The 27,129-nt window shown below is 54.9% G+C and overlaps 6 protein-coding genes across 6 annotated transcripts; 3 read left to right on the forward strand and 3 right to left on the reverse strand.

Moving 5' to 3' along the window:
• Window positions 1-1,702: 1,702 nt before the first annotated feature.
• Window positions 1,703-2,200, forward strand: GLRG_03772 (uncharacterized protein; the record flags this gene model as incomplete). Its single annotated transcript, XM_008094457.1, has 1 exon — window positions 1,703-2,200. The coding sequence occupies one exon, from the start codon at window positions 1,703-1,705 to the stop codon at window positions 2,198-2,200; it is 498 nt and encodes a 165-aa protein (XP_008092648.1).
• Window positions 2,201-3,444: 1,244 nt separating this feature from the next.
• GLRG_03773 (structure-specific recognition protein) lies at window positions 3,445-5,344 on the reverse strand (the record flags this gene model as incomplete). The annotated part of the gene is made up of 4 exons (XM_008094458.1): window positions 3,445-4,051; window positions 4,105-4,476; window positions 4,531-5,039; window positions 5,108-5,344. 4 exons carry the CDS (start codon window positions 5,342-5,344, stop codon window positions 3,445-3,447), a joined length of 1,725 nt encoding a protein of 574 aa, XP_008092649.1.
• Window positions 5,345-6,321: 977 nt separating this feature from the next.
• GLRG_03774 (AMP-binding enzyme) lies at window positions 6,322-8,478 on the forward strand (the record flags this gene model as incomplete). The annotated part of the gene is made up of 8 exons (XM_008094459.1): window positions 6,322-7,024; window positions 7,127-7,182; window positions 7,250-7,266; window positions 7,317-7,340; window positions 7,392-7,497; window positions 7,555-7,671; window positions 7,728-8,124; window positions 8,174-8,478. The coding sequence occupies 8 exons, from the start codon at window positions 6,322-6,324 to the stop codon at window positions 8,476-8,478; spliced, it is 1,725 nt and encodes a 574-aa protein (XP_008092650.1).
• A 3,808-nt stretch (window positions 8,479-12,286) lies between these two features.
• GLRG_03775 (helix-loop-helix DNA-binding domain-containing protein) lies at window positions 12,287-13,849 on the forward strand (the record flags this gene model as incomplete). The annotated part of the gene is made up of 1 exon (XM_008094460.1): window positions 12,287-13,849. The coding sequence occupies one exon, from the start codon at window positions 12,287-12,289 to the stop codon at window positions 13,847-13,849; it is 1,563 nt and encodes a 520-aa protein (XP_008092651.1).
• Window positions 13,850-16,192: 2,343 nt separating this feature from the next.
• Window positions 16,193-18,844, reverse strand: GLRG_03776 (uncharacterized protein; the record flags this gene model as incomplete). Its single annotated transcript, XM_008094461.1, has 1 exon — window positions 16,193-18,844. The coding sequence occupies one exon, from the start codon at window positions 18,842-18,844 to the stop codon at window positions 16,193-16,195; it is 2,652 nt and encodes an 883-aa protein (XP_008092652.1).
• A 7,374-nt stretch (window positions 18,845-26,218) lies between these two features.
• On the reverse strand, window positions 26,219-26,455 carry GLRG_03777 (uncharacterized protein; the record flags this gene model as incomplete). Its single annotated transcript, XM_008094462.1, has 1 exon — window positions 26,219-26,455. The coding sequence occupies one exon, from the start codon at window positions 26,453-26,455 to the stop codon at window positions 26,219-26,221; it is 237 nt and encodes a 78-aa protein (XP_008092653.1).
• Window positions 26,456-27,129: the final 674 nt, after the last annotated feature.

Raw genomic sequence — 27,129 nt, forward strand, 5'->3', positions numbered from 1 at the left:
AGGGTACTTACTGGAGGTATCAGGGGGCCAAATGGTCTAAGCTCAATTTCTTTTAATGCGCGGACACAATCGACACAGTGTATATAGACAGTTTATCACACGGTATATCAACTGCTTGGGTACTATCTTGACCACTCCAAAAAATGGTTTAAGCTGGGAACCGATGAACACGGTGGCCTAGAATGTCAGTCATAATTATACTCGTAACACTTAAAAGGGAATTTCAAACTTTCCAACAACAACACCAGCAAAAGTCAGAACCAGTAAAGGGCTTCACACCTAGAGCACCGTTCTCACTCATACCATACGCAACCTGCTCGCAACTATCTTCCTTTTAATGATACACACAGTGTGAAATACGATTCCTGCTATTGCTGTGTGTATACCTCGATTGTCCTGGCTAAGCGACTTCTAGGACAATAGATGCGCTGGTAGGTCGCTTCCTCTGGCTATTACACACGTCTCATATACAAGGCTTAATCGTGCAAGGAGTGGGTTCTTAGTGCACCAAAAGCCGACAGACATATTGTTGAGGACATCAGGCTACAATCCCGCGGAATAACCGACACGATTCGCGTGCTTAGTGCACCACTGCAAAACCTCCTCCAGAGCTGACCCCAGTCTGAAGGACCAAACGCCGGCGAGATCCTGAGGCCCTCTTGCACGAATCCCGGACTAATGAGAATCCCTTCCCAGCGGGTCACACGGGGACGCACCAGGCAGGCAGCGGAGCTAGGCCATCAAAAGGGTCCTGGTCAAGATCATCCTGATAATCTTATCCTGGGCGGCTCCATGAGAATACTGATCAAGGCCTTGATCAAGGCCTCGGCGAGAACACTCGTCGAACACTTGACCCGTTAAAAACGAATGAAGCTTGAATGGCCTTGTCAGACAGCGGTTTCTCAGTATGCTCAACACGAGGGTGAGTATCCCTGCCTAGTAGGATGGTGTACAGCACGTATTTGCGAGTGTATACAGGTAAGTCCTATGTACTTACTGTCTGGGCTGACGGGTAAAGGTTTACGGCAGCCTGCAGTCCCCTAACTTGATATTCGTAGTGGATGGCATGACACGTTTCAACCAATCGCGGAACACCCGAGTCTCACCCCCAGTGTTTCAATATGCCGCCCAAGACTCCAAGGCGGGGTGCTTATCGCCTAGCTGTCCCGCGATTCGGTGAGGGGGCCTGAAGCCTAGGTAATTGAATAGGCGGGGCTCTCTCTGCACCCAAAGCCGCTGGTCCGAGTGTGATCTTGCGATCCTATGCTTCTCTTTGGCACAAACGAACTGCGCCATCCGCGTCACGAACATGCGCTATACTATTGAGCATATAGCACCTTGCAAGGAAAGAATGAAACCCCATTCTACAATGTGGCGAATAAATCTATAAGCATTGGAGTGAGACAAGTGTCAGTGCACATTTATTGGGAATACTGGTTTAATGCATGATTCGATTATGATAACACACGTCATAATTCTCGACCATGCGTGTATATTTATACGTCTGGCTCCCCGTTTTTGCGGTCGAACGACTCTACACAAAGCTGTGAGGCGCATTTCCCTAAACGATCTCGAACCACAGTGAGTGCCAGAACCATTCCGCAGACCACGACATATTGCCTAATCTTTACCCAGGCTGGGAGCAACTGTTACGCCTATCATTCCGCTGGATTGCTTCTAGAGTACTCTTGACTATCCTGAGATGAGTGAACATTATAATGACCCGATTGCCAAGCGCATCCTCGTTTCTGTTTCAAAAAAGAGTCCTCACTGGTCTCTGGCGTGGCTGGAGGACGAGAGGCTAGTCGATGAGCAGCTAGTCAATGTGGCAATTGTCCTTCTGAACTCGAGCAACAAAGCTGCACAGGTCGCGCATACAGACACCATGCTTGTGGCCGCAGAGAGATGGCCTATGCGGATTTGGATTGTTATCGACATATTTAATACTAAATACGACCCCTCTAAGGCCCACCTACCCGGTCAAAATGATTTACCAGTGATCGTAATCTCTTTCAGCAAAAAGTCGAGCATACAGATCGCTACCGAGGGGATAAAGAACATGGTTAACAGGAGGATCCAAGAAGTCCACGACCTGCATGGGGATGAAAGTCGGGCGCCGCTCCGAATTGACCATGCCAACAACAATATACCAACTTTCCCAAGCCCACGAACACGAATTCCTATGATGCCAGATAATTAGGAACGGCGATGGTATAGGGAGTGGACTTTCACTCTCCCGTACGGAAGCCAGTGGAGGGCCGGATTAGTAGTTGGGGTCGGCGACGACCAGCGAATACCTGGTGTTGCATATTATTGCATTTCCCAGATTTGGTGCTTTTCCAGGCGGGGGCTTGCTTGCTTGCTTTGTTTTGCTTGGCCGTGCTTTTCTTCTCGAGAAAGGTTCCATGGATGCTTGGGACGACGCCGGGTTCCAACAGTCTGGGTCCGGGTGGTGATGCTTTTCCCCGCCTACCAAGCAAACCCAATCCCATGTTTGAAAAAGGAGAAAAAAAAAAACTAAAAAACCGAGACCAGTTTCGGCTTGAGTGGGGTTGGCTGATGACTGTCTAGCAGGAAGCTTCTTCTCTCACCACCAGCCCGGAAGGTAGCAGCAGTCAATGAGGAGAAATAGGCAATCAATCCGTCGTTGTCCGTAGATTAAGAAAAAGAGAAAAAAAAAAAGGGGGGGAAGGGGGTTTAGTTTAAAAAATTTAAACCTGTCAATTCATGATCCCGTAGTCCTCTCTCCCCATCCCGAGCTTATTCGTCCGGCCACAAAAGGCGGGTGGTCCCGGCCCGTAAACCGATGTCAGACCCGCTCCGCGACGGCCATCAACACCGGGCCCGCCATACGCCGACCGCGCGCGGCAGTACTTGACGGGCTCCCACTGCTGGCACCACGGGTGCATCCTCGGCCTCTCCAGAGCGACCCAGAGCGCCCTGCGCCCCTCAACAGGCCTGTGGACGAGGAAAAAGGTCGACGTATCCGTCTCCGTTCACGCCCTCCCCGCGCCGCCGTTCCGTCTGTTTGTCGCCGCCGATGCTATTGCTGCTGTATTTGTAGGTACTGCTTGAAGGTCCTGCCCGCTCCGGCCTCGTTTCCGTAGAGGCTGCGCCGTGTCGATGTGTCGGCGCCCCGCCTCCAGAGCCGCGAGGCAATCCTCGCCCCGTAGCTGGTAGTCGCCGAGCGGCAGACACATGGTGGACGCAGACGCAGTCAAGAGAACTGGAAGAAGAAGAAAAAATTGGTTGGTATTGCAAGAAAAAGAGCCCTCACTGCCTGGCCCGCATTCCCCGAGTATTTACCTCTTTTGGTTCGGCTCCACGATGGCCTATCGGCCAGCATGCAGATCAACGATCATAGTCTTACACGTGTCTTTCGGTTCAGAAAAACGCTCATTAACCTACCCGTGCCATTCAAAAGCTCCGAGCGAGACGAGGCGATTAGCCCGTCTTCTTCTTCTTCTTGGGCCTCTCCTCCTCCTCCTCCTCATCTTCCTCATCGTCTTCCTCGGCATCATCGGCGGCATTGTCAACGTCGCTCTCCTGGCTGCCAGAGCCCGAACTCTCGTGGTCACTGTCGAATTCTTCCGCGACATCACTCTCGCTCTCGGCGCGGAAGTCCTCGTCGACACTCTCCTCGTCTTCGTCAGCCGAACCACGGTCAGCCTTGGCGGCGCCGACAACCTCCTCCTCGGAGTCGTCCATGGCCTGCTCACGAAGGGCAGCGGCGATCAAGTTCGACTCTTCATCGATCTCGTTCTTGACACGCAGGCCCTTCAGTCTGAAGAACTCCTCGAGACCCTTAAGATCCTCGCGGTTGATGTTGCTGAACTGTGATGAGCCGGCACCGTTCTTCATCTGCACGGTGATGTCAAAGGTCGAGAGCGCCGACACGGCACCGCCGACACGGGAAAACGTGATGGATGCCGTCTGCTCGTAGGCAATGTATGTTGCAGGCTTCGGCACGAACATGAACGCCTTCTCCAGGCAGTACAGGAAACCCTCGCTGGCCTTGATGGAGCACTTGATACCAAACTGGTTGCGGTGACTGGTCAAGGTTAGCGTGGGGCGGGTTAGCGGGGAATACGGGGTATAACGTACGTTTGGAAGTCCTTGGCTGGCGTTGTGATCTTCTTGTTGGCGAGTCCTCTGAAGATGTAGGTAATGACTTGGTGGAGGGGCTGCTCGTAATGAGGCTGGAGCCTGTCTTTGTACCGCTCCTCTATTTGCTCCTCGGTGAGGTTTAAATCGATTGTGACCTCTTCGTCCTTCTTGAACTGCATGACGATGAAGGGGTATCTCGTCTGACCCTGGCGCAGGGGCGGGTCTAGGCCAACGCATAGCAAGACGTGGGTCTCGTCGGGCTTGGGAAGAACCATGAACTTCTTGATGGCGTCGTACTGGATTTTGTAGTCGTACGTCTTACCACGGAGACGGAAAGACGCATCGTACATGTCGATATCGAAACGTCCTCTGTTGACAGGTCAGCCAAGGGTCAATCGAGACAATTGACAAATGCACACATACCTGGGCGTAAGGTGCAGAATGTCCAAGAAGGTGGCGATAGTATCGCCTGCGGTCTCGCCAATCTCGGCCTTCTCCATCAGAGTGTCGTAGAAGAGTGTGACGGCGTTCTTCTCTTCGTCTCCGGCACCGGCATCGCTGCCGGCGTCGTCGCCCTCTGCCTCCTTCTTGACGGTTCCGGGGATGTAGAAGCGCATCTCAACGAGCTGATCTTTGCCGGCTCCGGCCTTCTTGCCCTTTCCTCGCGCGCCGCCCAAGTGGCCATTCGTGCCGGTATCGTTCTGGTCCGTCGGGGCAGAGAATTCGACGGCGACTTCGTTGCGACCTGCCAGGTTGGTATTTGAGATCTCGGAGTAAGGGATTTCAAAAGCAGGTCGGTTCTGGACGTTGAAGGAAAGCTCGGCCTTTCCGAATTCGGCCTTGCCCCAGTTCCATCCTCTCAGGGCGTGCTCCTTATTCTCGAGGGCGGTGCTGTACCAATTCTTGAAAATCTTTGCGAGGCGCTCGTAGTCCTGCACGCCGGGTGTTCAATTAGCTCGGCTTCCCCCACTTACTGGGGAGGTAGGGAACGTGTCGTTACCTCTTGCTGGAATCCATCGAGTTGAATGATGCGCGAGTCTCGGTTGAGGATCTTGATCTCGTAGCCCTTGGCAGCTCGACTCCACTGCGCTGAGGCGATGTTGCTGTGGTCAAGGGTGAAGGTGTCGCCGCCGCCGGCAGGCTTCCATCCGAGGCCACTCTCGGCGAATCTGCACTTGCCGCTCTCCTTGGATAAGTCCAGGTAGATGCTATCGAAACTCTCGCTAGAAGGAGGCATCCTGTTAGCCACTGCAGTTTGATGATGGCAAGACGAATGCTCTGAATGCGCGTGATGACGATCGGAAAGACATTGTGCTGCGCAAGTTTGCGGCGAAGAATAAGGAAGGGCAACCACCAGACGGGTGGTCGCAGGGGGTGGTATCTGTGCAGGGTAAGAGTAAGAGCTCGAGGTGCGCACTCACATAGCTGCCATGGTTGCCAACGAGAGATCGAAAAGCTAAGTTGCAATAATGTGCGTCGGGACGGGCGAGTTCTGCTGCAGATGGAGGGACGACTGGACGAAAAAGGTGAGTGAGCGACGTCCAGCTCGGGTTGCAGATGGTCTGGACGGGTGGAAGGGATTGCTTAGAGGGTTGCCAGTGATAAAAATTTCGGGTATTGGGTTCGCGCGGCGCTGCTCTCCTTGTCGCGCAAGGCTACAGGCGTGGTCGGTGGCACGGCGACGACGCGACTTTCTGTTAAGTGGCAGGGGGTCCGTGCACTATCACTACTAGTAACTTAGTAAGGCAAAGAATGGGTGCTTCGCTGGAAGGTATGGTTATGTAATCACACGCTTTCCATATACGGCTTAGAGTTCACCCCAGCCTGCTTGGTGGGCTCAAGTTGCCAAATGTGGGGTAATTTCAACCGAGGACAACCGGCTATAAACTAGGTTGAAGCTTGGGGGGCATGAGCTACACTAGATGGAGCTGTAGCACGCACAGTCGAGTGCAAAGTGTCTCAAACAGGTGGGCAACTGGCGTAGTATGTAGACATGCATGGCAACCGGGTAAAAGGAGACGGAACGTCCCTCACGGCACAGTGTCCGCCGTCACGCTGGGGGAACCCTTACTTCTTCTCGCTCCTCATCTGCAGTAGGTACTTGTGCTTGGGGGCAACGTCATTTTCCGATCAAAGCCATTTACGCGCAGTGCCATATCGATCTCTTATCTCTCTAGATTCATTGCTACCGCATTTCCCTTGACTACCGTTACCATGTCCAGCCCTCCGTCTCGACTCAAGAATATACTCGGACACCTTCTTTCGTCGTCTGCACCGAAGAAGGATGAGCCTCAACCAAAGCACCATATTCACCAACTCTCCCCAACATTCTTTCTTGAGCGTGCCGCAGCGATAGAGCCAGATGCCGAGGCCATCTTCCACGTAACGGCCAACGGCCAAACCTTGCGACGGTCTTACATGGAATTCGCCGACAGAGCACGTGGTCTGGCTTACTATCTTAAGAAACACGGCCTCAAGAGGGTTGGCATCCTGGCGCCCAATACTCCAGCTTTTCTCGAATCCATCTTTGGAATTGCTGCCGCTGGGGGGGTCAATGTGGGTGTCAACTACAGACTGAAGCCGGATGACATCACATACATATTTGACTTTGCCGAGGTTGACTCTATAATCGTCGACCACGAGTTCGTCCCTTTGCTAGATGAGTTTAAGGCGAAGCACCCAAACGTGCCCTTCATCGTCGACACGGACACTGATGCCACTGAGGGAGAATTGAGTGGCCCCTTCGACGATGCAGTCCTGGAGGGGCTGCAGTATGACAGTCTCCATGGCCAGGGATGGGCGGGACTTCACTCCCAGTGTGGCAACGAGGATGATATGCTCGCCATTCCGTTCACCTCGGGAACCACGAGCCGGCCCAAGGGTGTCGTATACACCCACCGGGGAGCCTACTTGGCCAGTATGTGTCTTGCGTTTGTTCATTGCCTCCATCTTACACGCGTATTATCCTAATACCCATGCGTTGTGGTTGACATGCGCTGATAATTGGCGCTTTTGACAGCCATGGGAAACGTCATTGAGTCGGGATTGAACTATCATAATGGACGCTGCAAATTTGTAAGTGAGGGCCATAAGATCCAGCTTCCTGCAAATCTGATGCTGACCACGCTCCCTTGCAATGCAGCTATGGACCCTCCCCATGTAAGTCATGACTTGTTCCGCCCGGGTAGGGCCCTGCTAACTCGTCAAAGGTTCCACGCTGTTGGTTGGACTTTGTAAGAGGATACACCGTTGTCTACTCCTGTTCTTGCACTAATCTACCTTAGTCCATGGGCGGTGACGGCAGTACGTGGTACACATATCTGCCTGAGAAAGATCGACTATCCTCTCATCTGGAAACTCCTCAAGGAGGAAGGCGTCACTCATTTCAACGTAAGCATCACCATCAAAAGAAATAAAGCCATTCAAGCTCTGACGCAGCATATGCAGGCGGCACCAACCGTCAACACTCTCTTGTGCTCTTCAAAGGAGGCGGAGAAATTGCCTCGCGAGGTTCGGGTGACAGTGGCAGCCAGTCCGCCGAGCGCGCATCTTTTTGAGCAGATGGTAAGTGGATGCGCAGAAGCCCGTGACCTGCGTCGGCATGGCTCTGACGCAGACAGATGAACTTGAATCTCTTCCCCGTCCACGTGTACGGAATGACGGAGACGTATGGACCCATCACCAAAGGCTACCCTATGCCGTCGTGGGAAACCCTCCCGTCCAGCGAGAAGTATGCCAAGATGGCTCGTCAGGGTCACGGGTTCGTGACGAGCCTTCCCATCCGTATAGTCAAGACGGATCAACCGGAGGGTGTTCTCGTTGATGTGGCAAAGGATGGCAAAGAGACTGGCGAGATTGTGTTCTTCGGCAATATCTGCGCCAAGGAATACTACAAGGACCCCGAGGCAACCAGAAAGTTGTTCGATGGGGGCGCGTTGCACTCGGGAGATCTGGCGGTCTGGCACCCGGACGGTTCGGCTCAGATCCTTGATCGGGCAAAGGATATCATAATCTCGGGTAAGCATTCTCGTGCTTCGTCGTGCCGTCGATGCTAACGAGGCCCTAGGGGGTGAGAATATCTCTTCTGTGGCCCTTGAGGGCATGCTCGTCCAGCACCCCGACCTACTCGAAGCGGCCGTTATCGCAGTACCCGACTCTCACTGGGGCGAACGACCTAAAGCCTATGTCACGGTCAAAGAAGGTAAGACTATAAAGGGGGAGGACCTGATCATATGGGCGAAGCATCAGAGCAATATTTCCAAGTTCATGGTACCTCGCGAGGTCGAGGTGGTCGGCGAGCTTCCCAAGACTAGCACGGGTAAACTGAAGAAGAACGTTCTCAGGGAGTGGGCAAAGGGGCGTAGGGAGTGATTCTTGAGGAGGCAAAGATTTCCTCTGGCGTCTTGTATGACGCCGTAGACAACCTTGGTGGTTGGAATATGGATTTCGGGGAGATGGATTTTGAGGAGATCATGACCCAGAATCAAAATAGTTGGGTAGAAAATGAACAGGCCAGCGAGTCCAATTCGTTAACGGTGCGCCCCATCACATTGAAGGCTACCCTAGGCCTTTACAGGTGCGGCCCGTTGCAACACTTCACCCATTGAGGTCCATCTCCCCCACTACCATGTAAGACCTTCAAACATGCGTGCTAATCTGAGCCTAGAACCACAGGTGAGCAAGCCAATACGCTTTGCCTGTACTTAATGCTCATCAACACAACAACAACACGCCATTAAGGCACGGGGGGGGGAGTTCGGTTCCCAGTGCATGTACTGTACAAGTACATTATGCGCAGGGTGGGAAGGTCGAGGGATTGGGCCATATGAGCGGGGATAACATATAAATCACCTCCGACGAGGTCGGACCACTCGCCGACCTTCCTTCGAGGGTACAGAAGCACCTGAAGTAAGGAAGCAATTGTCCACGCTTGACGACGACGTTTCGGGTATAAGGCCAGGCTTATCTTGGAGCCGCAAAACCACGAGACCACTGGCCGGGATAGCACGCTACATGAATCTTCAAAATACTAGCAAGCTGAGCGACACCTGACGACAACGTGCTCCAGTCAGCCCGATGGGATTTCATGGATCAGCTGCGTGACTTGTTGCATCAAGCCCTAAGACGGGAACAAAAACGGAATAGATAGCCGAGGGTTCTATATATGCAGGGACGGAAACACGCCACGAAGGCGACCCCTGGACAGCAGATGGACAAGGGAACCAAGATTCTTGGGCAGCCCAAGCACCACAAACAGTGACGGATGAGAGGGCCTTGACCGTTACGAAGCTTGTCAGCCTGGCCAACGACGGCACGGCAGGGCAACAATCCCGGCTTCCCGTAAGCCGAACCCTGGACTTTGGCCCGTCTCCGAAGGGAGCACAAGGGTTTTGCCGGACAACATACAGATATAGGCAGTCCAGGGTTCGCTGAATCCACACGTGGACATGACTCTCCCCCCGTCAGCCACGGATAAAAGTTGTTCTTTCCTCGGAACCGAGGTCATCGCGGTCCTGGGTACGGCCTCGACAACATATGGAAACCAAGACCACCCAACACGCACATATTCTAACTAGAAATTCTCTTGTGCCTGGAGAGCACAAGAAGGTGACACGATATTCTAGTTGGGGCTGTCACCTTTCGAAGTCGCACCATGACCTAATGAAAAAGAGATTTCGGAGGTTCTTCAGATCTCGAGACCAAGCGGAGACCGTGGCCAACGGAGTGACGGGCGGGAATAAAAAAAAAACAAAAAAAAAACGAAGACTGCCTCGACACTTGTCAGTCCACTCGTGCCTTGACACTTGTCGTCAACCTAACCGGATCCCTGATACGAGCCTCCAGGATTCATGACCACTTGAGTCAGACCTCCAATAGCTCCTTCTCGCTCAAGATACGATATCGCTGCTCCTGGATATGACGAGAAGCAGGGGTTCTCTTTTCTCTCGGGCTGGCGTAGTAGCAGCGGCTCCCAAGATTGATTTTTTCCTCCAGACGAGACACTGGTTAACACGCAGAAACGGCAAGGCCAGCTGCACCATGCAGGCTACTGTGGGTATAGCTGCGTCTGCAAAGAGGCAGTGTCAGGTGCACGCGCAAGCTGCTGCTTGGGATTGGACCAGAAATTCCACGTACGTGCTGCACGAATCTTGGGGGCTTCCCGTGCCTCATGCCGCCCTTGTCGGCCAACGGCCGCGAATCCATCAAGCGGCGTAACCGAGCTCACATGAGAACCGGCCCATAGACTAGTCGGTCTGTTGAACCCTAACCTCATAAAGCCCGCCCTGGCCCCCCCTCGAGGAAAAGAGAATAGGTCAAGGGGCGGCCTCAAGAACTTCAGTGACGGACCGAACGTGAGAGCTGACAGACTTCAGGCGAGGGAGAAGGCGCGGTGGCAGGTGACGAGTTACTAGACTTGCCACAACTGGTAAGTCGAACCGGAGAGAACAGTTGACTATGAAATCAGACGAGACAAAAAAAAGGGAGAGGGGTGAACGAAGCCAAAACAAGCAGACAACGGACGCTGTCGTTGACTGAAGGGGGGCCACAAGCTCGGTGAGGATAGTGGCGCGATGAAGAAATGGGGGGGGGTGAGAGAGAGAGAGAGGGAGTGAAGGAGAACTTGCCCCCTGAACAAGCAGCGGACAGCTTGCTGTACAAATAAGGAGGCGAGGAGACACTAACCGCGCTGGCCGTATAGATCGAGGTCTCAAAAGGAACGACGGCACCGAAACCCGGGGCATCCGCCAGAGCCAGTGGGCGACGCAAGACACAGCCAGGTATGTTCTGCACCGTCTCCGACACAGCAGTGTTTATTTTGGGGTTTTCAGTCGGCGACAGCCCTGTAGTAGAGTGACTTTGTCGAACATCCAAGCCACCCCGATCCTCCGATTACCGACGTCTTAGGGCCCGGCCACATTGCACTCGCATCCCGCCGACGTACGATACCGAGCCACACTTCGATACTGCCACTTGTTTGGTTCACTTGAGCCTCTGCCGCTGTCGGCTGACCCTGTTGGACCCCTAGCCCGAGAGAAGGGTGGCCCGCTGCAGATCAAAGCCACTCCACGGGAGCGGCACATGGGCGACCCGCATCACAAGTTGTCTCCCGATTGCCCACTGTTTCTTATCGAATCCCCGTAGGGTGTTGTGACGTCTGGTCTGCAGCACCAACTAGGAGCTTGCTTGGCTGATCTTGACGACAACCTGCGTCCACTGGGATTGCCTGGCAGGACGCCTTACCGGAGTCATCTAACCTTGGCTGACATGCTTGCCGTTGCCCGATCTTGGCCACTAGTGGATTGGATGCCTTTTACTCGGATTAGGGACGAGAGTAGCTACGGGAACGAGGTCGAAGCTTCGAAAACTCAAGTTAAAAACTGTATAAATCACCATCGACTTTGCATTGCTCTGCAACCGGACGGTAGGACTCGAAAGGGGGTTCTCGAGCCAAACCAAAAACCCTTCGACACCACTCGCAAGACGATACGATGGCTCACACGCCGAACAACAACCCCTTCTACGAGTATTTCGTGGATGATCCGGAAGTAAGTAGAATCATGCCGGGCATCAACTCGCACTCTCGGCTGGCCCCTTCCTCCTCGAGGCGATATATCGCCATCAGGAAGGGGGCTAGTCTCTCACAGCCGGTTCAGTTTGGCCAATGCTTCCTTCGCCACGCCTGTTCCGCTTAGTATAGGTGGCGCAGGATATGGCGAAAGAACTGTAAGACCAAGTGGCTGAAAGTGGGCATGCAAAACGACACCGCAGCATCGAGATGAGCCAAGCCCTCCCGAGGGTTCGGTGACAGGTCAAGCCATGACCGTGAAACCATTCAACTTTTCACATATAGGAGGAGATATTCGTAATGCTCGTCCCAAAGATGGGTATATGTGTGGGCGGCTGGCGGAGGTCTAAGGGAGCCGAAAATTCACGTGTCATCCATAATGGGGTGATATTTCCAGCAGCTGACGAGACAATATGACGATGAGTCTGAGGGGGGAGAAGAACGAGCGTCGTTTTCGAGGGACTCGTTGTCCGCGGAAGAGGGGAGGAGAGAGAAGAGAGAGAGAGAGAGAAAGAAGGGGAGAGGAGAGAGGGACGAGAGGGAAGAGGGAGAAAGAGGAAGAGAGTGAAAAAGAGAAAGAGAACCAAGTCTGACCACTATTTCAATCAGCAGATGATGGCATCGACGCCGATGCCCCCGCACTTTCCTCCCGATATTTTCGGAGGAACTCTCGACTTTGGCGACCGCCCGCACCACGCCACCCGGCCCGGTAATCAGCCCACTCTGTTGAGTCTAGACCACAATCGCCCCAACGCCTTTGACGAACCGACCAGGGCCACCGTTGCGAGGGTGCAATCACGCCAGGTCTCAGATCTACAGCATCAGCTGCCACAGCATGAGCTCCATCATTCAGCCCTGGGACTGGGGTTGACGCATGCAGACTATGCCCACCAACACCAATCCGGTCCAGGGGCAACGTCTCTGGCCGATCAGCAGAGCTCGCCGCCGCTGCTCCGTCCGCAGGACCAACAGCAACAGCCCGACGCATGGCTCCCGCGCGAATATGGAGTGGTCCCTGTGTACCATGGCAGCCAGCAGCAGCAGCAGCAGCAGCACGCCGATGCGACGTCTTCTCCCCCCTCCTTCTCCGCCACGGCAGCAGCAAGCGTCAACCCATCTGCCACCATTCCTGCTGCAGGAGGTCCGGGCGATGACAGCAGCGACAGCATCGGCATCGGCCGTCACTTGTACGATTTCGTGTTTGCTGCACCGCCACAGGGCGAGCCGTTGTTCCTTGGCCAAGAATACGCCGACATCACGCCACTCTCCTCCGCAGCGAACCGGCAACCGCCAACAACCAACTTGGGCCTCCATCCTTCGCCGTGGCGGCCTGGGGTTCATGACAGCAGCTCCGTTACTTTGACGCCCAGCATTGCAGCCGTCGCCGCAGCCGAGCTGAACCACGACGCCCGAAAGCACGGCAAAGGTAGCATGGAGACCGACAGCGACGTCAGGGACCCTTCGCGGGACGACGAGGAAAGCGCAGTGCCGAAGGCATGGGGCCGCGGGGCCGCAGGGACGCGCAAGGCGCACAAGACATTGCCCGGGGCTCGCAGGCAGGAGAGGAAGGGCAAACGCCGCGCCGAGGGCGGCCACGACCACAATGACGAAAATGACGACGACGACGACGACGACGGAAGAGGAGGGCCCGCCAACCCCGCGGACCGCACCGGCGTCAGCGGCCGATCGATCAAGTCCGCCTCGGCCGTCTCGTCGGCCGGCTCTTCCGCCGGCTCGAGCGGCAAAGCGGCGGTGCCGGCTCCACCGCGCCTGCGCAGCGCCTCCCGCACGTCCAAGAACCAGTCGCAGAAGCAGACGGAGACGCCCGAGGAGCGGCGGACGCGCGCGACACACAACCTGGTCGAGAAGCAGTACCGGAACCGGCTCAACGCCCAGTTCGAAGGGCTTCTCCACGCCCTGCCGGAGCAGGTGCGCGGTTCGGCCGGAGCCGGCGCCGGGAACGGCGACGAGTCAGACCCGTCACAGCAGGCGGACCAGGAGCGGCGGGTCAGCAAGGCCGAGGTGCTGGACATGGCGCGCCGGCACATCAAGAGCCTGGAGCAGGAGCGGGAGGCGCTGCACCGCGAACGCGGCGAGCTGCTGCGCAGCCTGGAAACGTTGGAGAAGGAGGCGGTCATGGGCGAGACAAGCGCGTCCTCTTGGAGCAATGCCTAGGTCCCAATTGGCTTCCCCGCGCCGGTCGTCTCTCTCTCTATCTCTACCTCTATCTCTGTCACAGTCCCGCCCAGCCTGCTTTCCGGAGCGTGAAGCAAAGCCATCCACGCTGTGTACGTCAGGGGGGAGGGGGCGTGAGCTCGAAATCTCGGAGGAAGTGGTGCCGGAGGGAAGCAATGGGCGTCCGATGGCACGCTGTGTGTGTGTGTGTGTGTGTGAGGGGGCAGCCATTAGCCCGACCACTTATTCCCGTCTTACACTAGGTAGTATAGAGACCTAGACTGATCGCTGAATGGAGGCACTACACGCTGATGGGATTCCTAGCTTCATCTTTCCTCCACCTTTTTTTTTCTTTCCCCCTCATTTTTCTTTTTGATTTCTTTCATCTAGTCATTCGGATCGACTCGCTTATACTTTTTGTCGAATCCCTCCCCAAACGGACGAACTACCGGCGCACAGAAAGGGCTGTTCCACTCCACCCCGAAGATAGTGATTAGTCAGTCATCGCGCGCAAACCAATAACGCCTTAGGGGATACGGATGCAGAACCTTACTGGGGGGGGGGGGGGGGGGGGGGGGGGAGAAATTGCGGTGGAGACGCGGGACGACAGAACGGTGGATATATCGGGAGAACGGGAGAACGGGAGAGCGGGAGGGAAGGAATCTACCAGTGAACGAGGGGGATTGGTAAGCGGCGGTAGTGCCATTTGTCCCCCCCCCGTATACTGCTGACATCTAGAAGAGGTTGTGTCATGTAGCACCAAGTTGTCACGCGTGGGCAACTTGCAGGAATTTGCTTGTCCTGGCTTTGACTGACTGGCAGGCTGGCTGCAGTGACATGCTCGTTGCCGGCGCGTCCTTCTCCGTACGGCTCGTCGTGTCATGCGAACAAGGGCCTTATGGGCCGGCCGGCCATCCGGGAAATTTGAGGTCTTGCACAAACCCTCCCCCCCCCCCCCTTTTCCCCCTTCGTCCATCCTCTCTCAATCTCTCGTGTGTCCCGTCCTCCGGCAGAAAAGCGTGAAATGTGATGATGGAGGACAGGCCGGAACCAAGGCTCAAAGTGGACGCCGGCACTCGACCTCCCCTTCGCTAGGGCTGCGTTACTCATCTCACTCTTAAGCATCGCCGACTGACCGAATGGCTCCTACCAGCCAGACAAACATGACTGATAAATATTTTTTTTAAAAAAAAACAACCATAAAAAAAACACCAGCGAGTCAAAGTGATTCAATCAGTACGGACAGCGTTTGACAAGTTGTTTGAATTATTCAAAGTCCAAACGGGAGAGCCCTTTGGGATTTTTTTTCCTAGGGAGGGGGAGTATGCTTCCAAGCCTGCCATGAAATAAATAGTTGCCGGCTCCTTATTTGGAACATGTTTTGTAACTCTTCTCTCCGCTGGTTCCCCCTGGGACTTTATTGCCCCTCCCGACGCGTATGTACAAACAAACTCACACCGCGCCTCCCATCTATCATCCGGCCCGGATTAAGCCCTTTTCCTTGATCCCCCATATCTCTCTTTTTTTCTTTTTTTTCTTTCTTTTTTCCTCTTTGGATATAAATGTTTATCTTTTCAAACCCTGAGGCCCTGTTTTATATATATCGTCCTTCCCTCTCCCCGTCATGAGTCCATCATATCATATCCAGCGAAGGTTCCGTGCCAGCCCCTTTTCGGAGTCAGCACCGCTCTCTCTCTCGCCTTCAGGCTCCTTTTGGTACAACAAAATAACATTAATCGGCGAATAGCGGTGGTAGCATATGTGTTGTTGAGAAAAAGAGGAAAAAGAAAAAAAAGAAAAGAAAAGAAAAGAAAAAAAAGAAAAAAATAGAAAAGAAAAAAAGGAAAAAAAAAAGATGCCGGAACATTCAAGTGAGCCCGTTGTAGTGGTGGTAGTAGTGGCAGCGGTGATGGTGGGTACTTCGCTGTTCCCACCCCCTCCTTCCGAGAAGGGCCAGTAGACAAAAAGGAAATGTTGTGGTGCCGAATTGCGGCAGTGATAGTAGTTGGTCGGAATGGGTGATGGGCCCTGTTGGTCTATGTAGGCACGATGTGTGCAAAATAAGTATCGAATCCGTGAAACTCCTCCGAATATGCCCCAGGAAAATGTCCATGTCGAATCACGGCAGTCTTGAAGCGCTGCCATGAAATGTCGGGAAACAAACAATAACGTGACATGCGCCGCCGCTTGGTGCGACCCGAGACCGTGTCGCTTCGCCAAAGGCCAGCGAGGTGTGTGTGTGTGTGTGTGTGTGTGCGTGTGTGTGGAATATGACTGGTTTGGAGATCCCGTAGGGTGTTTCTGTATGGTATCATTGGCATAACACGCTGTCATGGATAGACATTAGATGCGGTTGCCGCAGTAGGTGGGCGGGAAGAGGGCGTACTGCCCGGAAGGCGGCGGGGCGCTCAACGTTTGCGCGCGTTGGCGTTGGTGCTTCTTGGGGAACTCTCTCGTCTTGGAGAGCGGGAGGTATTCCTGAGACTGACTGGCATCAAGACGTCCCGAAGCGACGCGGATGTCGCCCGTAGAACGCGACATGGCCAGGGCCTCCTCGAACTCGGGCAGCGGTGTCATGGTGGACTTTTGTCCCCTGGGCGAACCGAGGGCGAGCTCGGATAGGCCGTCGGTGCTGAACGAACGCGAGTGCTCGCTGCCTTCGGTCTTGGGGTTCCACCCCTCGAATGTTGTGCTTCCCGTGTATCTCGTCAGCGCCGTCCACGTCGAGTTGGTAGAGGCGTGGCGCGCGCCGGTCGAGCTGGACCGGCCCGAAGAGGTGCTGCCGGTCGTCGATGTGCTGGCGCGGTCTCTGGAGAACAGGCCCGGCATTTCAATCGTCAAGGCCGGCTCTTCGTCAAACGAAAAGTGACCCGAGTTCTGCCTCGGAATGTTCACGGGGAACGCGTCCGTGTCGGAGTCGGCCCGCATCTGCTGGTGGAAATCCCCGGGGATGAGGAGTGACGGCGACAGGTGAAAGCCGTGGGACTCCTTGAAGCTCGAGGCTTGCGATGCCGTCCTCACGTGGAGGTGCCCGTTTCCTCTGTAGTTTGTCTCCTTTCTGGGGTGGGAAAAGTTGGACTTCACAGGCAACGTTGCGATGGTCGGCGTGATGGCTTCGTGGCCGTTCAGAGACGTTTGGCTGGCGGGGCTCAGTGCCGGGAGATTGTCCGCATAGTCGCTCGGTGCCGGCTTCAACCCGGTTGACAGCGGCGCTACGAGAAAGGTGTTGTCGTGAAAGGATGACTCGACGAAACTCTCCCTCACGAGGTCCAACGACGGGCGGTCCCATGCATAGTCGCAGTTGGCCTCGGCCTCGTGCTCGTAGCAGTAGTCGATATCGTCCTCCCAGTTGGCCGGGCGAGAGGCTTCGGCCACTTCTTCAGTCTCCAAGACTTCCTGTAGGGCAATTTGTGCAGCAGACATGTCGAAGCTGCCCAGTGTGTCCGACGCGCCACTCAGTGGCCGTTCCGACTCGTCTTGCGTCTGCGCTAGTTTTCGTAGAACAGGCACCGACTGACTTCCTCGGAGGGATGACCGCGTGCTGGGCAAGCTGCCGCAAGAGTCTCCAGGCGGGACATACTGCTCCTCCTCTTCGGGCACGTCGGGCAACGCCCCCTCACAAGAGAAGCTGGTGCTAGCGGTGAGCGGCCATGCCGCGTCGTCAGGGGTTGTGATTGCGTGGGAGAATGGCGGGTCTGCCGGCGCCTCCAGACCTTCGCCGGATGACGGGATACCCTGGGCGGCGACCGGGGGTTCGACGGCTTCCGCCCCCAAATCAAAGGGAGCGCCGGGATGCTGGGAGCCGCCGCTGGTCTGGGGGCGTTCCGGGTTGCTGTCGGTGGTGGCGATGGAGTCCTGGGAAGCCGTGTAGCGCGTAGCGATCCGGCTCGATGACCTGGGCGGGGGAGGGGGTGAGGCCGGAAGAGTTGGGGACATGGGCTCCTCGCGGATGGGCGACCTGGGCGGCCGCGGGGGCGCTGGCCGTGGCGGGCTCGGGCGAAGTTGCTCCTGGGAGCGCGTGCGTTTGGCCAAGCGCCTAGTAAGGATAAGCGGGCGGCTGGAGGGCTCTGCGCGAGGTTCGCTGGTCGGGGCGGTGGCTCGTTGCGTGTGCAGCGCTTCGGACGAGAAGTTGGCAAAGTGCAGGTCCTCGACCTCGAATCCCCTGGGCTGGCCGGTGGTCGGTCGTTGGCCAGCGCGGATGGCGGAGAACTCGGTCACCAGTTCGGCACGGCTGCCCCGTTGAAGGTCCGGCAGGTGGTCCCGCTTGGTATGAGTAACGTGTTGGAAGTTGTAGGGGCCCGATATTTGCAACTTTCGTCCCATGGCCGAGTCGGTGGCATCTAAGTCGTCCTGTCTTAGAGTTCTGCGACGGCCGAAAATGGATGGGATGAAATGGTCCTTGGTTGTCGAGAATGGGCCATCAAGGGCAAGCTCACCGGAGTATAAAGAAGCTTCAGAGGAACTCTGGTTGCTGGTGCTTTCCCGCTTCAACCTGGCCCTGCGGTTAAAGATGGACTTGCCAAAGAGCTGCACGCTCTCTGGGCGGTCTCGGAGCTGCATGTTGCTCGAGGTCGATCGGCCAGACGAACGTCTCGAGAGGGTGATGGTTTCCAGGGTGTGCTCCCAAGACCGGTCCGAGTTGTGTGAGAGCAGTGAGGACGTCGAGCCAGAGGACGTGGTTGCGTGGCTCTTGTGCTTGTCGGCAGCCGAGGCCCTCCTCATCTGCTTGCTCAGGGAACGGATCCTTTCCGGCGATGGCGGTCCATCAAGAGCAGGCTCGAACAAATCAGTGACGTGATCAGGGTGGTAGTGTTGGTGGTGGTGGTGGTGGTGGTGGTGGTGTTGTTGGGTTGAGAGAAGAGAAAGAGGTGCTTGTTGCTGTCTGATATTGATGGAGGACGGCGGCGCGGAATCTTTGTCACCGGTGGCGGCCTTCTCATGCCTCCGACTCGGTTTGTAGGCCGAGTAATACGGCAGTGGAGCTGTGGACCACATCTTCCTATTTTCGACTTAATGCAGAGGGCGACGTCAAGCCAGGCGTGCCCCCTCTCAAGGGATCCCCTTCTTCTCCAGCGTGTTATAGATGGGTCCGAGCGAGTGAGTCGAGGAATCCCCCCCCCTGCACTTGCTTTTTCTTGTTTACCGTTTCCTAAAACTGGGCCGCCTTGGGTCCGGACCTTCTGCGTTTGGGATCCAGTATGTACGAGTTGGGCGTGTGAGAGAGAGTGGGTGAGGGAGAAAGAAGAAAGGATACGCAGGTGTGTGTGTGTATGCGTAGGAAAGTCGGGTGCCGTGTGTGAGCAGCGTGCTGAGCAGAAAAGGTTGTTACGAGAGAGAGGGAGAGAGAGAGAGAGACAGCGCCTAAAAAAAGAACCCAGAGAATAGTAATAAGCATCAACCGTAGCGCCGCGCCTTTTTCGTTGTTTCTCTGTACGTTCAGAGAGAGCGACAGATGACGAGAGATTAGACAGACTGCGGAGGATGTGCCTGGGACTGGTAGGTAATATATTTAATATAGTGCCTTTGTCAATGCAATGTTGGCGGGAGGAGGGGGGGGGGGGGGGGGGGGAGGTCGTCGGCATCCGAACATTGGGGATCCAAGACCAAGAGGGACAGAGAGACTGGGGGGGTGCCACTTTGCCCTGTGCAATATGCTCAGAGTCTCGCAGAGCCTGGTCCCAAAAATGTGACGCCGTAGCATATCACCTCGTTCGTCCCCTCTTCCAGGGTGTTTGTTCGACAGGGGTAGAGAGAAATGGAGAGGCATCTGGCTCTGGAGGTGCTTGAGGGTGGGGGGGGGGGGGGTGCGGTTAGGTAGGCAGTCCTGGGGTGCCTGGTCGTAAGGATTAAGGGGGGCCTGTCGATTGATGTGGGTGCGGTAGGGTCCTAGGAGGAAGGGCAACGGTGCAACCGACTCTCTCACACACCCTTGAAGCGAGTAGCAGCATCTATCTGGTCTCCGCTGGTTCCAAAGCAGCAAGAGGCAGGTAGTAGTAGTAGCAAGTGTTAGTGGTGGAAGTGGTCGTAGTAGCACCGCCACCGACGACGACGATAACAACAACAACAACAACAACAACGACTACGAAGACGACATCCTCCTCTTGATTCACTTGCTCTTCCGCTACATATATAGCGCGAGTTCGACGGCGACACTGCTTGCTTGGGCTGTGCTGGTCGTAGACGGGCCCTTGGGGGGATGCTAGCCAGGACCTTGCTCATCCTTCCTCCTCTTGGAACGCTGCAGCTTGCACCCTGCAGTTAGACCAGTCAACAACTTTTCCACAACTCTTCCGTGCCTGATGTTTCCCTGTCGCGTGCCAGGACCAAGTGAGCTGAAAGAAGGGGGGGGGGGAGAAGAAAAGTGTGTGTAATAACAAGACCGTCATATGCTACTCTTTGCGTTTCCCTGTCACATATGGTTGACGCGCTTTGAAAGCCTCAGTATCGGCAGAGAGAAAAGAAGGGGGGGCGAAGCCGATATGAGTCCAGCTTTGCCTTCTTTTACCCTGGACTTTGTGACCTGCAACGAACGTTCGAAGGCATGGGGCCTGCACCGCAAGGCGCCGCCGCCATGGTTTTGCTAATTTAATATCCCGTAGTCGCGGGGCTGGCCGCTTCTATGCTCAAAGTGGAGTGCAATAACATGCGAGAGGTCTCGTCAGGCCACAGCCAGTGTGGATGGACCTGTCTGCTTCCCCAAAGCGGAAGAGCGGAGCAGAGACGCCAAATCATAGGAGGGAAATGAGATTGGGAGCGCTCGACCATTTGCGTATTTCGAAGCCTATGTTGCGAGATGGCTCCAAATTTGAACGTGTCCCAATAACCCAGGTGCCCGCCAGCAGTGACCGGCATGTCCTTGATACGAGGACGAAATGCTGTACGTAGTAGTCGTCGCTTTGACGGGCCCCCGGTTTGCCGTGTCGTTCGTTCAACGCTTGCCGCCGGTGCAAAGAAAGAACCCTTCAATACCTGGGTAGGCAACTTTCATCGGGCAGATTGAGAGATGGAGCCCCAACACGTGACGCGTTTGCTGAGAACGCTTGCTCCCCCCTCGCCCCCATTTGATATGTCTGTTTGGTGCCTGATGCTTGCTAGTCTAGTGGTAGACGGGCAGCTTGACTCGAGTCCCAACTGACCTCGCTCTCAAGTCCGAGCCGTCGTTATTCGACGGGACGGGTAGCCTCCAAAGTGCTGAAACGGCTGGGAGGGCTGGGCATTCGGTAGCTGAGACGCGGGCTGAAAGCTCCTGCTACTGTAATGCTGTGGTACCAATTTCTCTCCATCTCGTATAGGTATGTAAGATCGGAGCAAACGCCAAGAGTATGTTTACACATGTTGTGTACTCGCACGAGATAGCTGCATGGACCAAGTCCGTCCGTCCGTCCGTCCGTCCGTCTGTCTGTCTGTCTGAGCCAGCTTGTTGATTCATGGCCCCCAAAGACAGACAAACTTTGTGGGTAAGGTGTGGTTGCTTGATTGGCATACGGTGTCGAATGCCCTGTTGTGACAGATACGTATAAACCAAAATTTTGCAACAATATTGGCCAGTTTCATCCGAACACTGGCCAAACAGCTTATCGGCGACCCGCCAGAATATTGAGAATTAAGGTTCCTGAGTCGTTCGCTGCCGGTGCCCAGAGCTTCCGTTGATCATGTAGGTAGGGACATTTGGTGTCAGTGGCCTTTTATCGTCTGAACTATTGGAATCCAAACATGGTCAGACAATTCCCAGTTACGACCAACGGGTCCTCGCAGCACCTATATTATGCGTCCCGCCTGGGATGGCCCCCAATGATACGCTGAGCACAAGCGCCGACAAGAGACGATGAAGCTGCTTGTACTACTTACCATCCGCAGTATCGGCCAAATCTATTGCAGCTTCCATCGAATCCAGCAAGCCAGTGGTTTGGCGCCCCATTTTGCCTCACTTCTGTATCAGGAATCAGGTCCAGCTCATGCATATTGATGCGAAGACGACGCGTGACGTATGCAGTGTGCTTTCCAGCCAACCGCGTCTGCCGTTTTAGTTGGCAAGAGGTTTCTGGGTCTGTGGGCGATCGCGCTTTTGGCGACTTCCTTTATTCTTTGACGTGGCTAGTCCGCGGATACTTTGTTTGTCGAAGGCGTTTGGGGGATTACCAGACCGTGCTGGCTACCAGCGCCGGCGCCAGATCCACATTGTGACAGATCACGATCAGCGATATCCAGAAGGTCACGGCCCCCGTCGGAAGGCTTTTTGCGGTACCAGGAATACACAAATACCTAATGAAAAAGGCAGGTCTGCGTCCGTGCAGTGGGCACGCCCACACGATGGACAAGGAACTGCCCGATTCGCATGCGGGCTTTGCGAGTTGCCGGCCGTATGGTGTTCCTTTTTCGTATGCAAAAGAGGCCGCCTCGGGGCCACTTTGTGATCGAGGTGCCGGACGACCAGCATCATCCGTCATCCGTCATCCACCAGCAATGCGGTTAATCAATCGGTTGCGATTTCCGGCACATGAAGAGTGCCGCTCGGCGTCTAACAAGCGAAGCGGTCAAGGTTGTGACGGGACTAGCCCCCCCCCCATCCCCGGCCTCGAACCTCAAAAGCCATACAAACGGTACAAAATAGTGCCTCGCGTCTTATTCTTCAATGCCAACTTTGGCCTGACCGTTGGGTTTGTGGTGGTAGCGGGGTTCCTCTGAGACAGTCCATTTATTTGGCGGAGAATTTGAGACAATGGCCTTTGATGGCACGCGGTATGGTGGTGCAGCTGTGGGTGCGGATGGGCTTGTCTCACGCCGCGTGCCAGACTCCCTCGTTCCCCGATGGTCGATACCCTAGCGCTAGATCCGCGATTGGTTAGGCATTATAACTTGCAGGAGGGCAAACTGACCTAGGCTTGCCCACATCTCTTCTGCCATGTCGATACTTTGTCGGTTGGTCGGTTCTGGAATTACCCGTGATACCCATGTTCGACCCAGACGCCTTGCCGACACAACAAACCGCTCAGGACAGACGCAGTACTTTGGAACCTGACTTTGGCAGGGCCAGGCGACGCCGAGCTTTTCCAGGGGAGGGCTTGAGCCAGCCGGGCCCACTGGGGCTTTGAAAGAACCAACCACGTTTGCTCCATATGAGGGATCCAGAGCTGGTGCATGTCCGCCATGTCGTGCTGATTTCCAGATATGACTGACTCTCTCTCGCTCTCTCCGTATCACATACGCGGCAAGTGCTCCGCGCGAGACCCATCAACTCCCGGATAGCAAGGCCAGCCTGTTTGTCGACGACTGCAGCTCGGGGAACGGGGAGAATGCAAAATGACGACAGCGGGGGTCTGGCTTAACTCGGAACGTGTTGTGTTTACGTGAGAAAGATTGGCAAAGGACCGCTGGAGTTAGTGCTGATGCCGCTGTCGCCAAAAGCATCCCAGCACCAAGGTTCGGGCCCGTTGAGCATGTTCGCTGTACGGAGTAGCTTCGCAAGATCCTGATCGAGTACTTCAGAAAATGTCAGTAAGAACCGCGCGCTGTCAAGCTGGCAGGGAAACACGGCCTTTAGACCCTCTTGTCTGTCTCCAAGTTGCCCGCTTTCAACGTGGTGCTTGTATTAGCCCTATTGCGGACACCGGATGTTGGCGAAGCTCGTCCGGAATCTCATTCGGCATTGAGTGCGTCTTTCCCCCCCTTGTTTTTTCCATGTTTCTTTTTCTGGCTTTGTTTTTCTTTCGCTACCGGCTAGGTCGCGCGGGCAAGCTTGCGCCAGCTAGGCGTTGGCTCAAGGAGGACCTGAGTTGCGTGCCTGCATGGACCCAACGCACAGACGGTGAGGGTGTCGTTTTCTCTTGTCCGTTCCCACTGTCCCACAGAGGCGGGACGACAGCCTATTCGCCAGAACCTTGTGACGGGTATGGAGACGCAAGGAGGGGCCGGACAGATGAGCAGAGCGACGGTGGGGGTGGCGGGTGGTGTACGTAGTCTGGATCAAGATAATCTCAATTGATGGGCCTGATGGCTGCAAGGTACGCAAGATCTGAGCACTCTAATTGTAGCGACTGCGTAATTCATCCATACGACAACTCAGGCAATGCGCCCCTCACGTTGCGCAGTGAGACGGGTACGAAATCAGGCATACCGGGCATACCGGATCACGCCTGGGCGGGTACGAGACGCGCTCTCGACGCTCCCGTCATCGAAGGAGGAACGATGGATGGAAGGGGAGGCGCAGCGCGGTGCGATAAAGCAATAGCAAGAGCGGGATGCCAAGCGAAGCCGAGGCCGTCTGCAGGGGCAGCGGATAAGATGCGGGATAGTTGTCTGGTGGACATCCCTACAGGATGCCTTTGCAGACATGGATGGAAGAAAGGGTTTCGACTGGATGTTGCTTCTCTGGTCTCCCAGTTGCCGATGGTGTTGTGTTGTCTGACCCGGACGCTCGGTTCTGCAGATGGATCTTCCAGGCGCGTGAGAAAGGAAGAAAAAAAAGTGGTTCCTGGGTGCTTGTGACGTACCTGTATAATCAAGACCAGGACGCTCGCGACGCAATGCAAAGTAGTAGTGTATCGCACAGGTGACGGCTCATGGTGCCTATCTCCCTACGGGAGTGGACGTGTGGATGGGTAGAAAATCCAGGGTTCTGGGTATGTACGCGTGCACACCCCCAACCCTTGGAGTCCGGAGATGCTACCAAAAATAACAAACAAATAATGATCATAATTATATCCGTAATCATAATGATTATCATTATAATGACATTGTACGTACAGGCATGTGCGTTGTTAGGAGGATCATAGGGATTTGGAATTGGCGCCGACCGATTAGGGACGCCTTGCCATGGATTGTTGTTATTGCAGTTATAATGAGGCGGTCTGATTGAGCAATTGATTGACATTGCACTTGCTAGACAGAGTGCGGACGGATAAGGCGGAGCTTTAGGAGAACTGCCATAGGCGTGAGATGAGCTTCTCCAGATTGTCGGATGGCAACTCACGGTAAGCGTGTCAAGCGTCTTGGAAGGGCTTGGCTGTCTGATCTGGCGACAGGCAGGACCTGGAGCGGTTCGGTGCAAAGGGGACGGGGGACGTGGTCTGGATGAGGCAAGGCGTACGGGAGAAGGAAGATGGGCTGTTTGTTCTTTGTCTCGGAGAAATGCTGTAGCTTGTTGTTGACGCACACACACATTTCAATCAGATCTGCATTCGTAGATCTGGTTATGGCTCGGGGCAAGGCTCTTTCTGGTCTGGGTCTGGACGGGCAGGTGGTGCGTTCCTGGAAGGAGGAACGGACAAGACGGAGAATCGACGTGGAACCCGGGTTGGACGGGGGGAGAAGGTCAAGCTTGGCATAGGACGACAGAGGGGGAGAGTAGCTCGGCAGAGACACACTTGAACACTGCCCATACATACTATTACAAACAGCATAACACCAAATGAGTAGATACACCTATACAAATCAATTAAACTTGATACCAGGCTATTCTATTTACTATAGAGTACGTTTTCCCTTTATCCTAATTGCGTTTTGTATTCTAGTTAGTATCAAATCAACAAACTTGGTAATCAATCGCCTTGGTGTGGGAAAGTACTCAAGGTGTACCATCTTTTTTGTCAACCAGGTGGGAAGGCCTGCGTGCATTAGATGCAGATGCAGCTTATTGCACTGCACATCTTTGCCTGTCTCTACCTTGTCCACCTAGCCGGACCTTGCCCTGCCCTGCCCTGCCCCGCCTTGCCTTGCCTTGCCTTCCCTTGCCTTGTCCGGTGGACAGGAGTTCAAGCAACAACCGCCTGCCTACTACCTATTCGTACCTACCCAAGGTGTTAAGGTGGGAATGAGTGCTACCTGGTACTGTAAGTATTGCTAATGCCGCCATCTGCACCCTTCATGCCCGTGGAAACTGCAACCCGGGTCTGCCTGCCGTTCTACCTACTCTAGGCACCTATGTACACATGCCTACCAGTACACAGTAGGTAGGTAGGCAGTACGGTATTGACGGTCTTTCCGCCATTGAGGACCAGAGCCCCCACCCCGAGTTCGTCCTGGCGCACTATTATCCACTTCCGCACCTGCCGCTAGTCCAACTACAGTGTGTCCCTGTGCGCAAACGCCGCCTACCTACGTCTGTGCAGGTACTAATACTACACTAGGTACTCGCTCACTGTGGGGGCGTTGGACGGGCCAGGGTCCTGCCTATCCACAGCACCCACCGATACGGAGTAGGAAATGCAACGGGGACCGGAACCCATTCGTCTCCGCCCTTCTCCCATCTCCAACTACGGGTATGCGGTATCATCCTTTTTTCAACAAGTCATGCACATACATATGTGCACTACCGTACCTACCGACTTTACAAGTAGAGAGAAAGACGGCATGGGCATCGGTCAATCCACCTCAGTTACTGATGCTGAGCATCAAAGTGGAGAGCAATCCGTGAAATAACTGGGTCTTGGAATTCCAGGCCCCTTCCCTCTCCTCCTCCTCCTCCTCCTCCTCCTCCTCCTCCTCCTCCTCCTCCTCCTCCTCCTCCTCTTCTTCTTCTTCTTCTCTTTCTTCTTCTCCTTCTTCTTTGGGAGGCTCTGCAAGGTGCGGCCAGGTGTTTGCGCCCCTCTTTAGTGGCTTGGGGACCATGGTCCGACGCAGAGAGAAACACCCCAGAACAAATGCAACGACGACATCGCACACAGACCTATAACCACCTATACTGTACCAACCTCCGGACTGTATCCGTATGTAGCAATGCTCTTATTTTGACTTTTGGTCTCGACAGAGCTCCCCCGCCTCCAGAGCGAGTCCGCCGACCCTGTCTCTGTCTGTGCCATCCTTTTCCTTGTGCTATAATAGTGGCAGCTTCTATATAACCATATATCTAGATTTACCACGGTAGACCACCATTGCTGTTTTTGTCGCCACCTCCGATTGGAGGGTTGACGACGCGGAAGGGTGGGCGCGTGCTATGGTAGTCAATGCACTGTGGGCGGGCGATTCCAAGAAACGGGACACCGACGCACTAGATACGTACCTACCTACCTAGTTCGGTCTAGGTAAGGTCCTGGTCGGCAACAACGGTCAAGTCAAGGATGTTCTGCAGGAGACGCCGTTCTCTCCCGCCCCTCCAGTGCCAGCTAGTATCATACCTACCTACTTAGTACTTACGTGGTTGGTGCTACCTGTATAGGTATGTAGGTACCTTGCAGTAGTAAGCTTGGTCACAGTAAACAAAGTACCTCTGTACTTTGCTAGCCCTTTTGTCGCATTGTCTGCCACCTGTCAGAACCCACACCCAAGGTACCGGCCTAACTACA

The sequence above is a fragment of the Colletotrichum graminicola genome, assembly GCF_000149035.1.
Source record: "Colletotrichum graminicola M1.001 genomic scaffold supercont1.11, whole genome shotgun sequence".
NCBI classification, from domain to species: domain Eukaryota; kingdom Fungi; phylum Ascomycota; class Sordariomycetes; order Glomerellales; family Glomerellaceae; genus Colletotrichum; species Colletotrichum graminicola.